We start from the raw sequence: 13,494 nt of genomic DNA, 5'->3' as shown, positions 1-13,494 counted from the left end.
AAAGCAGTTATGGGGGGACGTCAAAGTTTAAAATAGAGAGTTTAAGAGGGGCATTCTCTAACAAATGATATTTATGAAATTTTTACGAAAATACAACCGAAACTTCAAGACAAAATGGATTAAAAGGGTTATTTTGTATGAAGTCTGGGAAGAATATAAATAGATTTCTATCAGCAACAGTGCAAGTTGTGATGGTAAACAACAACAAATTATACAAATTCTGGCTTGTAGCACTGCGAGGGATAGTAAATACTGGTACTACATCTCTATGATACTTTTACCCTGAAAATAAGGTAAATAGCCTACAATCTACCAATTCAAATGAGTTTGAAATCATCATTATATTCTTTTATTAATCTAATGAAAAACGATGAAAGAAGATATGATTGGGTATAATTAGAGCTGAGTACAGTCGTCCCCTGGAAGTAAACGCGTTTTTTAGAACTTTTGTTGAAGGATGAGAAAGTATTAGGGACATATTGGAATTTGAATGACTTCTTGTCAGCAGAATCGAATCGATACGTTCACCTGTACGTATTGAAATTAAGGTAACTAAGGCAACGAATGAGATAGGTTACAAAACGCCGTTTGTAATAAAGCCTACAGCTTTCACGTTGTAATCGTTATCTGTCAGCTACAGTGTTCTTGTGTGACATAATTATGTCAAAGACTTTGAGCCATGGCCACAATTTAAGACTCGTACGAACAAAATATTATTGTGTATATATATATATATATTATATATATATACACTCAATCCCCATCAACGTGTTCAATCCCTTCATTGCCTTTGTCCGAGATCCCGTTCCCCCGAAGATAGTGACCGCCATTCATGCCCAGACATTCCTGTGTTTTAGCGTATCTTTATGCAATAAAGTTAGGGTTACTGCAAACACAGACATTACAATCAACTACAGAGAGATGAATCGACGTCAATGCAGTTTTTCCCGTGAACATCTAACAACTTGTGGGCAAGCTACGGAAATTTTCCCCGAAGCTTACTTCACGTTTTTAAAGGGCAACAATTTAATGACGTGATTATTCCACACAGATGTCTTTGTCGTAATTGTGCATTTTGCACAAAAGGATCACCACTAAGACATTTTGGCTGTCTTTCACGTGTCTTTTTTACTCCAGTCTGTGACCTTAAATATATTAATATGCAGAATCGTTTATTTGAGACCACTTCCGAATGACACTAATCATGATGCTACAAACAATAATAATGGCACTGTCATTATAAATTGAAAACGATTCGCGGCCCACAGAGGAAGGACCTTATTAGCATGCCTATTCAGCTGACAATGACATCAAGAACTTGTTCGAAAGTTTGAACAAAAATTACGGGCGATACGGCGATTTATTAGCAAACAGCAGTCTCAATCATCGTCCCTTTGATGTCCAATAAGTTGTGCAAGATATTGGACATTTCAGATTACAGAGAGAAAGGAAACGGAAAATTGTAACAAAATCAGAAAATATCAAGTGTTACGGTAATGCCCCTTTACATTGCTGTATCGCGACACATTTGAAGTTGTACATGACTTCTTACCTCTCTATTAATTCGATCTTTACGATGGACCATTATATTTCTTTATTTTTGAACGATGATGAGTACTCTATCATTCTTCAACAGGAATTTGCCTTCCTGCTTGAAAGATACATTTGAATCTGAAATGAAATCTAAGAATTGACGAAGAAACTCCGGAGGAGCTGTTTTGCGACAGTCAACAACTCCGGTCAAGAGGTCCAACAGAAGACTGCCCGACTCGGATTCTTCATCAACAAGAGTTGAACCATCCAAAATGCATTCCAGATTTGATGACCTGACTTTTCCTCCACATCGTTCAAAGCTTGCTACGACATTGTCTGGTATTGCAATCTGCTCGTTTATGCTTGGAAATCGACCTGGGTACCACACTTCATAAAATATGTTTGTCTCATTCCCTGCAAAAGAAAAAAAATCATTTTGCAGGAGTCGACGTGGGACATTATTGTCTCAAATGTATAAAGAAGGTCAAAGTTTCAATTGTAGTTCAATTAATAGCAAAATAGATCAATATAAAGGTCGATGGGATGTAATGATTAAACACTGATTGGGTAATATAAACTTATTTTAGTGACCTGTCTACCTTAAAAAAATTATATCGATGAAGCAAGTTCCTCTTCAAATGAAAAAGATCAAGATATGGTTATAGCATATGCCGATGGTTGATTATCAGTCTTTATTTAAATCATGGCAAATTCAGCTAAATATTATATAAATCAAAATTGTAAACTAGGCTAAGCATTCGCCTATTGTTTGGTAAGAGTCACGGAAATAGAAGGGTTCACATGAGAGAAAATGCCGAGAGAGTTTGACGGTTGACCTCGCTGTTAATTTTATGCAGGAAATTACAATAACAATGCTTGGTCGAATGACGCAGTGCCTTGAGGGTGGGATCACCAGTGGTATATGGGGAGGAGTACCTTCCCGATGGTGATAAGTGGTGCAGATTACCGTCGCCTAGGTGACTGGCGTATACGCGTGCCAAAAGACACTATGGTTGATTTCCTGTTGACCAGTCGGATGGCAGAGTTGCAAATACCTGGACTGAACCATTTGGTTTTTGTGGGTGTCGGTGGTACTTTGACAATATAAGTAAAATGCACATATATTGAGTTTATTGTCTTGTTTATGAGCGGCCAGTATTTCCAACAGCATAAATTATGTGCATTTGCCCTTGAAGGAATAAATAATTTTCGAATAAAACATCGCGAATGTAACTACATTCCTTAAGCTCGACGTACACTTAAGTGCCCCAAAGAACCATGAAATCGCCCGACTTTCGATTGAAGAGATGAGTTTTGCCAAACCGCGTATACAGAAAAAGTGGCAGATGACTTTATTTTTAGAATCATAGACAGTATAGCGAGATGTAAAAAATGTGAAACAGGCTCCCCACCTAACTATCCTAAATGTTTTTGTGTCGAGTTTGTGTTTGATTCGTTTCGAAAATGTGTTCCTACATTCTTATCCGATTGTTTGTGTTAATGAAATGTTTTTTTTCGCTTTGGATATTTGTAGAGAAGTTTGGATTAGTGTGTACGGTAATGTTTTGTTTGTGTGGGGAAAGCTTATGGCGAGACGCAGCCGGACCTATGTTGTTACAAAAGTTGATAGAGTCGCCCTTTGACGCTTGCGTTTCGAAACCCGAGTGTGGTTTCTCATCAGTCACATCAGTCACAGTGTAGATTCTTTCCTTAGTTTGTGTTTGTGAAAATTTATTTTAATGCATTTTAGTGGTCTTGCTTTCCGATTAGCGAGGCAAGTATATTAATTTTGGTCACGTTGTGAGTCCGTTTGGTGGTTCGGTTTGTTTGTTCTATATTTCTTTACTTCGGTAAATTTTGTTTTGACTGGTGTGTCTTTTAGATTTTTGCGGAGGTTTGTGAATTTTTAGGCAATAAGTACCACTGCGGGGTACGGATTTTATGTTTATTGGATCAAGATACTTACAAGTATCCTGGTTGATGTGCTTGTTCTCGTACATTTTAATTAATAGTTCATTTACTTTGTTTACTGTTTGTTCTGGCTTGTTGTGTATAATACTGAGTGTTACGTAATTGCCTTTCGCATTCGAGTACGTAATCGTTTGTGTTGACAATAACGAAAAACCGACCCTTGTCGAAGGGTTATTTTCCCAAAATTTGTCCAATGTTTGCAAGCTGGTTTATCGCGATTCTTTTGGCACGCGACATGTTTTGTTTCCTTGTTTGAAAGGGTATCTCTAGAAGTGCGAGTTTAGAAGCTTCAGATAGCTTTCAAGTTTTGTTTTTTTGTTGTTCGTGGAGTCCAATTTGACTTTTCTTTGAATTGGTGTTGTTGCGATTGTTTGTGTCTCACGATGTAGCGTAGTCACATTATACGACTTTATTTGTTGAAATCCTGAGGTGGTTTTATTCTGTTTGGTTTTGTTGGTGTCCGAATGAATTTTAAGGCTTTTGCCTAGTACTATTTTTCGGAGTTTCATAGTTTGAGCATGAGCGACGATAGGTTGTTGTTGAATTTCATGTTGTTGTCGCTTTTTTTGGAAATAGCTGATTTATTTCCACGGCCATGTTTCTGTTACGTTACTGTGATTGTTTATTTTGTATTTAATGTTGTGTTTCAGTTGTTTGTTATGTGTACGATTTTTGTTATTTCTTTTAAGTGTTTGTGTGTTCTATGTCATCTTATCGTATTTTTTGGTATTCCCTTTTTGGAGTATTTGGTGGCCCTGAAAAGGGCCGCTTGGTATGGGTTTTTGTTAGCGCTTGGCGCGTTTGTTTTGGCGATAAGCCTAGCTTTTTATGCTTCTTTTCGCCGATTCGATGTGCTTGGTGAGTAGGTGTTTGCCGCCTTCTTGTCACTGTGTGTGCTGACATGGACAGTCTGCATAGCCCTTGAATGTTGTCTCGATTTTGATCAAACTTACAATTTAGGAGTATGTATCAAAACTGATAAATGATTTATGTGATTACTGTAGCTATAGATAGGCTACATTCAGGACGGGCAGCGACGGGCAGTAATTAGTAGGCAAAACAGGTGGTTTTCACCGTGGGCAGAACTCGGTGCAATGATACTGAACATTAATAGTAAGCCTGTCACCTTGAAGGTAATGCTGTAGGTGAAAGAAGGACACACGATGGTACAAACAACACCACAAGTGAAACGTACACACAGAATACACGCGTTCCTACGTTGTGCCCACCCGGGCCACGCGATTAAAATATGACTGATACTGCTGGATAGTGTTAATTAGGTCGGTAAACAGTCAATTAATAGTTTAATTGACTGCCTGGGTGATTGGCAGGTCGTGTCCAACGACGCATATGCAAAGCAGGCCAAAAGACAAAAGCCCCCAAAGTTATTGACAGCTGGCCAGGGGTCACCATGAATACGTAATGAAGCTTCACTACGCAGAAACTGCGTAGTCAAGCCCTTCTTAACCGGTCAAACTCTCTCGGCATTTTCCGGCATGAAGTCTGGTAACAAATGAAACTTCAGAATCCTTCCGTGCAGTTCTGGATGTTACCTTCATTCAAAGGGTGTTGGCATATGTGCGCGATGAGTCAAACGACACTAATACGATGTAATTTGGAAACAGCTGCTTTTGTGGCTGTAGTTGACAGTGGCTGTACTTGTGCCTTGTCAAGAACTATTTAGGTAATGGCTTGATCAAGTCCAATCAAAATAGCTATAAACCATTAGAAGAATGTGCAATAGAGTAGTGAGATTAGTGTTATCCAAGTTGTGGTCTAATCTAAGCTGAAAGTTGAGTTGCTGAAAACATTATAATTTTTGACATGCATTTCGACATCGTAATGGCTCGGCTAATACCATTACTGAATTGGGGCAGTTTAGTTGTTTGCTACTTTGACAGATCGTTCATCTTTCTCTATCGAAAGCTACCCTTTTCATGACAAAAGCAGTAAAGTTAACTTAGACATACCTGATTCTGTGACAATAAGAATAGTACCATTCTCGGCAAGAACGGAGTAAAGATATTGAACAACTTGATCAACATCTTTAAAGTAAGCTAAGACACCACACAAGAAGATACAGTGGAACTTAGTGTCCTGTGGCATCTTCATGTATTCTTCTATAGTCGCTTGATTCCAAGTAAATTTGATCTTCTGGAGGGCGTCGTTACCACATTCAGAAATTGCCAATTTGAAGTTTGCTATCATTTTATCAGACGGTTCTGTAATTGTTGCCTCAATTCTCGGCAATCTCTTTGACAGTTGTGTTAAAATCGCTATATCGGAGTCACCTGTAGAAACAAGGATCATAAAAAGTAAGAGACACCGAAATGATTCCTACTGAACATCAGTTGCAGTAAACAGCGGATCCCATGACTTCAATGGCCCAGTGTAGATTCGTTCATATAACCTTGGACTGTTGCTAAATCACCCATATATCAATCTGCTTTTGTCAGTACTTGTACTAAGAGACTCTCTTCCCATGTTGTGTCCTTATACTGAAAGATTCGGTGGAGTGCAGACGCTCGGGGACTACGGATCAAATGGAAAAGCCACAGCATGACTCAATCTATTCTTGTACTAGTATACGCAATAAAGGAAAAGCAACTCCTCACATCGTTCATATCTTGGTTGTTTGCGTTTAGTAAACACCTATTGCCTGGTCATGAGGGCTATAGCGACCGTTATTACCCCGAGGGGCCGTGTGTTACAAGAAACACATCGCTATTCCCCGAGGCCGTAGGCCGAGGGGTATAGCGACGTGTTTCTGGTAACACACGGCCACGAGGGGTAATAGACGAGCGCTATAGCCCGAATAAAGACCAGGCTATAGGTGTTTTATAACACACCACATGCTCATGTTGTATTGTTATATAGTTTTTAATGTGTTTTGATATTTTTCACCGCAACAATCCATTGTGACAAGTTTACTGGGCGATGTTTACACAGCGCTTTCAGTTGTACGTGGTACCACTTTCTTTCAAAAAATATTCTAAGCATACCTACACTGTAAAGTTAAGTGTTAAAGGATAGAACACCAATTAAACGCCTTTTTGTAACACTTTTTGAACGCGTCTAGACGTTCAGAAATTTAACACTACGTGTTCAACCAATGTTCAATTTTTTAACACACGTGTGCAGATTTTGAACACTTCGTGTTCATCAGACATTATATTGAACACCATGTGTTCCATATCTGAACATACGTTGCACATGAAATGCGTTCAAAAATTGAACGCAATTACGCGTTCAAAGGGCTGTAACACTTTTTGAACGCATGGACGCCGTTCAACGATAAGTGTGTTAAAGGTTAGAACACATGATATGCACTTGTTGAACACCTTTAATTTCGGGCGTTCATGGGGTGTTCAAGCCTGGAAATAACAAAACAGACCACTTATATTCAGTAAAATTGTTTTATTTACAAATACACAAAAATTCCTTTAGTAAAATACAATTATTTAGTGTCAATTAGGCACATAAACACCGTTGGTGTTTTCCTCTGACAAACTTTACAAAGTGGCCATATGGCCACTTTGTAAAGTTTGTCAGAGGAAAACACCAACGCTAATTAACACCTTCCTATCAAAACATAAACAAAAGAAAATCCCCATAAACACTGTAGATCGTTTTCAAACAATATGAACAAAGTAGTGACAAAACAGGATTTGCTTATTGTGGATTACGTTATTTGTTCATACTTGCAAAAACGTACGAAAACATCTGTTTGAAAAAGCTAAAAATTTGGCTTACTTGAATATATGACATTTGATAATTCCTTATTTCTTAAAATGTCTGAAATGTCTTTAATGTCTCAAAAATACAATTTTGTGTATTTCATCATAACTTGTAGATATATGATTAGGAAATCTCCGGAAACCTGTACTCCAAATATTAAATGAATCGTACTGGCCGTTTTGAAGAAAACGCTTGGGATGTAAACATTTGAGGATGATGCCACACATTCACCTATGATATAAGGTCTACGTCCTTAACAGCAAAGCTAAAATCAGTAACAAACCGAGAACAAAAGACGTCTTGATCTAAAATATAAAATAATCAAAGATTTGGTAGCAGGCTATTATTAACTAAATGTTACAGGGGCATAAGCCTTCAAAGACGTGAAGTCTCCTTCATCAGATGCCAGGGTGCAATGAAGATTTGAAGCAGAAAGCGATAGAAAATTCAGAGTGGAATTTCAGAAAATTCCGAAATTTAGAGTGTACATTTTTCACTGTGAATTTTCTGTGGCTTTCTGCTTTAATTCTTCATTCCACCATTGCATCTGATAAGGGCGACTACAAGTATTTGAAAGCTTATTCTCCAGTAACATTTAGTTAATCATAGCGTTCTGGACATAGCTCAGATAAATTCAGAACAAAAATACAGAAACTTATCAATTCAGTTACTAACCCTCGAAAGTTCAAATCTACATCAGAGATGAACTGAGGTTCTCAAGCTTGTTTCCAGACAGCTATGTGTACAATCATATTCTTCAATTTCTGTACCAATAGCTTCTGTAATAACTCTTCGATTTCACGTTCATCCAACTTTTCACATCCTGAAAATAATGCAACAATAGATAATATGGCGACATGAGACTTCAAATGAAAGACAATGACTTTTGTATACAGTGCCTCTTTTCGTCAATGTTACAAAATATTGGCTTCTTCGTGTCATCAACTGATGAAAAGTAAAGCAAAGCCAACTCTCATATGCTAAAACAATATTCTTCGATGTTTAACTAAAGTTTTAAATTTACATGCGATTGTGGTTACTAAAAGACATGTGTTAGCTGTGATTACGCAGCGGTAATGTGGCATATCGATCGCGCTTGGGTCAAGGGTCATCGCTCCAGTGATGACCCTTGACCCGAGTGCGATCGATACCCCATGGCCCAAAACACTGCTGCGTATTCACAGCTAGTGTATGGTCCACCAGCCACTGAAAGAAATAAAGGTTTCTTCACGTAGTTAAGCTTTTTCAAAGTACAATACAATAATTTCGAAGGATAATAATACAGATGCTTCAAAATCCAATACCTTTTCATATTTTGGAGAGAAAACTTACCCTTTCTGGTCTTGATTTCGCACGATCACGACTTCAGCGTGCGCTTACAAGAAAAATGTCGCAACTTCCGTTTTAATGCATCATGGGATAAGAAAAGGCACCAAACTTGAACACCAAGTGTTAAGAAGTAGAACGCCTCTTGCACGCCGATATTTAAATTAAAACGTTCATGATGGTTTTTTGATTTTCTTTTTAAAATTTCAAAATTTCAACCCGAAATAAACGTGTAAAAATTATTTTCATACTTCCTTTTTTAGAAAAAACATGCTTTCAGTAATTGTAGACCGGAAATATTTTCCACTTATTGTGAAATTCGTTACACCGAAATCCGTGTACGTATGCCGGACAGCGAGTCAGTAGTAAAGTTAATATAGCCATTGTAAAGTAAAAAACACAAAAGATTGTTATTGTTTCACAGTATTGTAAACTTTCTGTGATGCTGAGTTTTTGAACACTTGAAGGAGATAGTTGTTAACACTACGTGTTCAGGTTTAGAACATCATTATTAATAATATGAACACTGGTGTTAACAATATGAACACTAACCGTTCAAATTTGAACCCAAACATCTACATTTTGAACGCTCAAAGACGCGTCTAGCGTTCGCTATTTTTACAGTTTAGCGACATCCTTAGTTGCACCTTAATCTTTTCTGTCGATGAGCTATTCAAGTTCCTACGCTCTTGGAATGTTGGAAAATGTTGGAAAATCTGTTATAGAGAATGTGTCGTCACCTATCCCGGACGCACATCACGTTCCAGTCACCCGCCATTGTTGCAAAGCTGCAGACGACACTACGGTCACGTGGCCGGGCACTTTTCCAAATTTGGTCAGAACTATTTCCCTAGGGAAATAGCTTTTCAAAAATACCCTCTGACGTCACTTTTGTCAATTTGGTGGGGACTAGACGTATCTATTTTCTCGTCACGTGACGTATTCTGGCGAATCGCGACACAGAATGAGCATGTGGCGTGTATAATGTATTTTATAAGTGTAGTTTACGTTACGCTATTTTGTGTACAGAACTGATTAGGCACGGCGAGACTGCTTTAATCTGCGTATCAGTGTACTCTGTACTCCAATAGACTGCTTATAAAACTACGATCCTTTAACGCTATGTCACGAATGTTTGCCAAACTTTTTTCATTACTTGCCTCCTGTTCATCGTCAGTATGGAATGATTGGTAAATTGTATGTATTACTGTATTGTCCCATCTGAAGTTAGTTTATTGTTTTCACTCGAGAAGCTAGGAACATGTCTGACTTTATTCTACTGTGTTCAAGGTCGTATTCGTATTGTGTTTACTAGATTGAAAGATAGATAATTAGGTCTCAACATGTTTTATGGTACGTTTCTGTTATAAGGTCAATTGTATTTTTTCTCTGTTGTTAGTTGTCTGTTGTAAACTTTGTGTGGTATCACTGATTGACAAGGTATTTTTGACGCTTCCTTATTATGTAATTATTTTACTGTACCGCATTGTTCCTCTTCCTTTATCTTATTTCATTTTTACTTTTTTTTTGTATCACAGGTTACTGATAGTGTTCTTACTGACATGCAATGGTTTCTGTGTTTCGGCAAGGAAAATTCAGATAAATTTGAGGTTGCTTTGTATCGATATTCTCAGGTTGATTTTTTTCTCATTTATTGTGACATTTCTGTTGACGTGATGTCTATTTGGTTCCTATTTCTATACTATCGTATGTTGGCCTCCTATATTCATTTACTGATTTTGTGTTTAGATTGTAGTCACAAGTATTATTATTGTGTGTGCATGTTGAGGCTTAGCACAGTATTGATACTGTAGTCTCTCTTTTGAGTATAACCATTTGGTACTGTTACCCTTGTTAGGCCAATGACATCCAGGCAGTTATATACCATCGTTCACAAAATTTGCTGTTGCTGGAGTATTGTGCCTTATTTGGCCGACTCGCCGGATTGGCTAGAAAGTCGTCTTGTTTTTTTGTGTTTGTTTTTTTGTTTTTGTTTTGTTTTTTGTTTTGTTTTGTTTTGTTTTGTTTTTTCTCACCAGTGTTCAGTATGTCTTCCAAGTCTATTACAGATCATTTACTATTCATCTTCGTACAGACTTGCTTTCTGTTCGTCTTGGGAGAAAGTGGAGTTACCGTCGGTATTGCTTATCGTGAAGACTGACCACCAACTACATTCTTTTTATCTGGTTTGCATTTAAGTCGTGTTGGCTATTGTTCCCGCCTTCATGTTGATTGGTTAGTTTTCTTGTTAGTGGCATTTTCTCGACTGTTAACTGAACACTGTAACTGACCTTATTTGGGTATTCTGATTGGTATGTTTTTGTGATCTCCGAATCCTGTTTTTGAAGTTAGCGCTAATGAGTGTTATGTTTTGCAGACAGTGATGTTTGTGTTTTATCTGGGTCGTGCAGTATATTAGCCAATCAGTGCATGATTGTAGAGACAATGAGTTGATGGTGAGTTGCCACTTAACTTCACACTGCATAGCACAATCGCTTGTGGTTCGATACATGGCGATGCATTTCTACTTTAAATTTCTAATGCACACCACAGCGACCATCGCCGTGTATCGAATAACAAGCGACAGTGCTGCATGGACACTTACCCGAGCCACTGCCAACGCCAAAGTAACGGAACACTTCCGGGTGTTCTGTTTCGTCTCGTTCCTGATTTCTTGCGAAATTTCCAATGGCAATGTCAGGAAACGTTTCGGAACAATACCTATGCACCTTCTCAATTCTGTCTGTCAACTTCTCGTACCATTGGTATATGCGTTTGTAATGCTGGTGGTTTGATGCCACATAGTGGGAGTCTACTTTTCCTTCCCCGTCCATAGTCGATATTAAATGATTATACAGTTGACGTTTAATCATTGACCCACGTGACTGAGAGCGTCGCCAACTTCATGGTCATACCTAGTCAGCTGTCTTTGACAACACGTAAGAGGGAATTGTGTAATAAACGTAGTGAGTTTTTCGAGGATACGCAGTACGCTCATGGGGGTTGACGACCACCGCATACCGCATATTATCTCTGTTGTGTCTCTGTTATTTTCCATATCTCGGAGTTTAGTATAGATATGTGCATTATCTCGGAAGCTGTTAGGGAGCATTCGTTTTTACAGGGGGGGTCGGTGGAAATCAGGGGGGTTGACTTTTAAGAAACCGTTTTTAGGGGGGTCAAATTTTACAAGTAATGATTGGAAGGGGGGATCAAATTTTACAAAGGTTTATATGGAGTTATGGAAAAAAAATTGACTTCGGAATTTCACTGAAATATTGTTTTTCAGCCCAGGGCTATAGGGTGCGAAGGGTTAATGGATCAAATCTGATGATTTTTATCGGGGGAGGATCACATTTTACGATTGATGAATCTGGGGGTCAAATTTTAGAAATTTGATTTGGAGGGGGTCGCTTTTTACATTTCATTTGTTGCTCAAGTTCCACCGACCCCCCCCCCTTTCCGCGTAAAAAACGAATGCTCCGTTATCCAATTAGTTGGTACTCCCTAAGTTGCTGTGAACAGTGGTAATCGACCGATCAGATATAATCTTCCGAGCCAGCTGCACATAAGCAGAGTAGATTTCAAATGATCGTCGACACATCGTTTGTATTTGAACAAAAGACATGCTTTGCTTCTTATCCAAAGTTTCTTGAAAATATGATCAGTGCGGCGATGCTGCTTTATAAAAAAACATCACTTTGTTCTCGTTTATTTTAAAATGTTTTGTTTTGTTTTCTTAATGAGCAGATAATGTCCAGCTGCTGACATATACCGTACACAACACAACAAAACAGGAATGTTACTTCGATATCCTGAGACTTATACTTTTTTTGGAGAAAATATTCAAAGAAATTGCCTTATAAGCAAAAATCCGACCAAAGATGGCACGATATGCAAAAATTGATTAAAAGTTGACATGAAATAAAAAAATGCACCGACAGTTACCTTCTGCCATTACTTTTTACTTTCGGCCTGCGTCCGATTTTCATGATATCTGATTTCGCTGCGTTTTCTAAGTAAGCCTTTACGCCACGTTATCACTAATATAAGTATCTGTTGGTTTTCAAGATGTTTTGCTGTAACAGTAATGTGGGGTTGCAGTGCCTGCTGCAGAATGGTGTAACAGTGTTTAGCGAGGTCAAAGTTTACAACAGAGAATTTGAGGGCGTCCATTTTGTATAAAGTCTGAAAGCAATATAAATAGATTTCTATCAGCAGCGATGCTGGTTGTAAAGGTAAACAACATCAACATGAACAAAGCCTGGCTTGTAGCATACCAGGGATAGTAAATACTGGCTTCTTAGGCCCTATATCACTATGATATTTCTGGTCTGAAAATAAGGTAAACAGCCGACAATCTACAAAATCAAATAAGTTTGAAATCATCATTTATACGTTCTTTTATTAATATAATCAGTTCAATAATTCTGACGGCTGGGTCACATTTTACAATGGATGAGGCATATATTGGAATGAATTCTTCAGGAGGGTCAACTTTTACATTAGGTGGTAAACGCACACTTTCGATGGTTCGGCAGGACAAACACTTTAAAGTGGCACTCCCACTTGGTAACATTTTTAAAGCACATTTTTTTAATGCCAATGGTCGATATTTGAAGCGGCGACTGCGCGCGGATCGCGAGATATCGATAAAAACATGTCCTCAAAAAAGTAAAAGTTTGAATTCCGGTGGCCCACCTAAATTCAGCTTTCGAACATCGAACGTGCGGCACTGGGGCCATTGCCAACTAAGCTATGGAGTACGAGTCTACGCTTACGCTACTGTATGCCACAGTACCACTCGCGTCGGTGATCGGGCATGCCCCCTGGGGGAAAGCCGAGTCTTACTGGCTCTGAGAAAAAACGGAAAACAAAGTTTGATTCCACCAGAATTCGCATAGGTGACTAGCACAGTTACGTGCG

At 38.3% G+C, this 13,494-nt stretch overlaps 1 protein-coding gene across 1 annotated transcript; it reads right to left on the bottom strand.

The window, feature by feature from the left end:
• Positions 1 to 1,594: 1,594 nt before the first annotated feature.
• LOC139147031 (histamine N-methyltransferase B-like) lies at positions 1,595 to 11,437 on the bottom strand. The gene is made up of 3 exons (XM_070717882.1): positions 11,174 to 11,437; positions 5,475 to 5,795; positions 1,595 to 1,947 (listed from the first exon to the last, which is right to left on the bottom strand). Exons 1-3 carry the CDS (start codon positions 11,400 to 11,402, stop codon positions 1,595 to 1,597), a joined length of 903 nt encoding a protein of 300 aa, XP_070573983.1. The 5' UTR covers positions 11,403 to 11,437.
• Between the last annotated feature and the right edge of the window lie 2,057 nt (positions 11,438 to 13,494).

Source organism: Ptychodera flava, chromosome 13 (assembly GCF_041260155.1).
Source record: "Ptychodera flava strain L36383 chromosome 13, AS_Pfla_20210202, whole genome shotgun sequence".
NCBI classification, from domain to species: Eukaryota; Metazoa; Hemichordata; class Enteropneusta; family Ptychoderidae; genus Ptychodera; species Ptychodera flava.
The sequence above is the reverse complement of the archived record's forward strand: the minus strand, read 5'-3'. Positions and strand labels throughout refer to the sequence as shown.

What these genes read in the sequence shown, in the direction of transcription:
- LOC139147031 (XM_070717882.1), bottom strand. Translation starts at nt 11,402, where the DNA reads ATGGACGGGGAAGGAAAAGTAGACTCCCACTATGTGGCATCAAACCAC. An exon ending in TGGCGTTGGCAGTGGCTCGG is followed by an intron (nt 5,796 to 11,173) that starts GTAAGTGTCCAT and finishes TTGTTTCTACAG; the next exon opens with GTGACTCCGATATAGCGATT. An exon ending in TCTTATTGTCACAGAATCAG is followed by an intron (nt 1,948 to 5,474) that starts GTATGTCTAAGT and finishes TTTCTTTTGCAG; the next exon opens with GGAATGAGACAAACATATTT.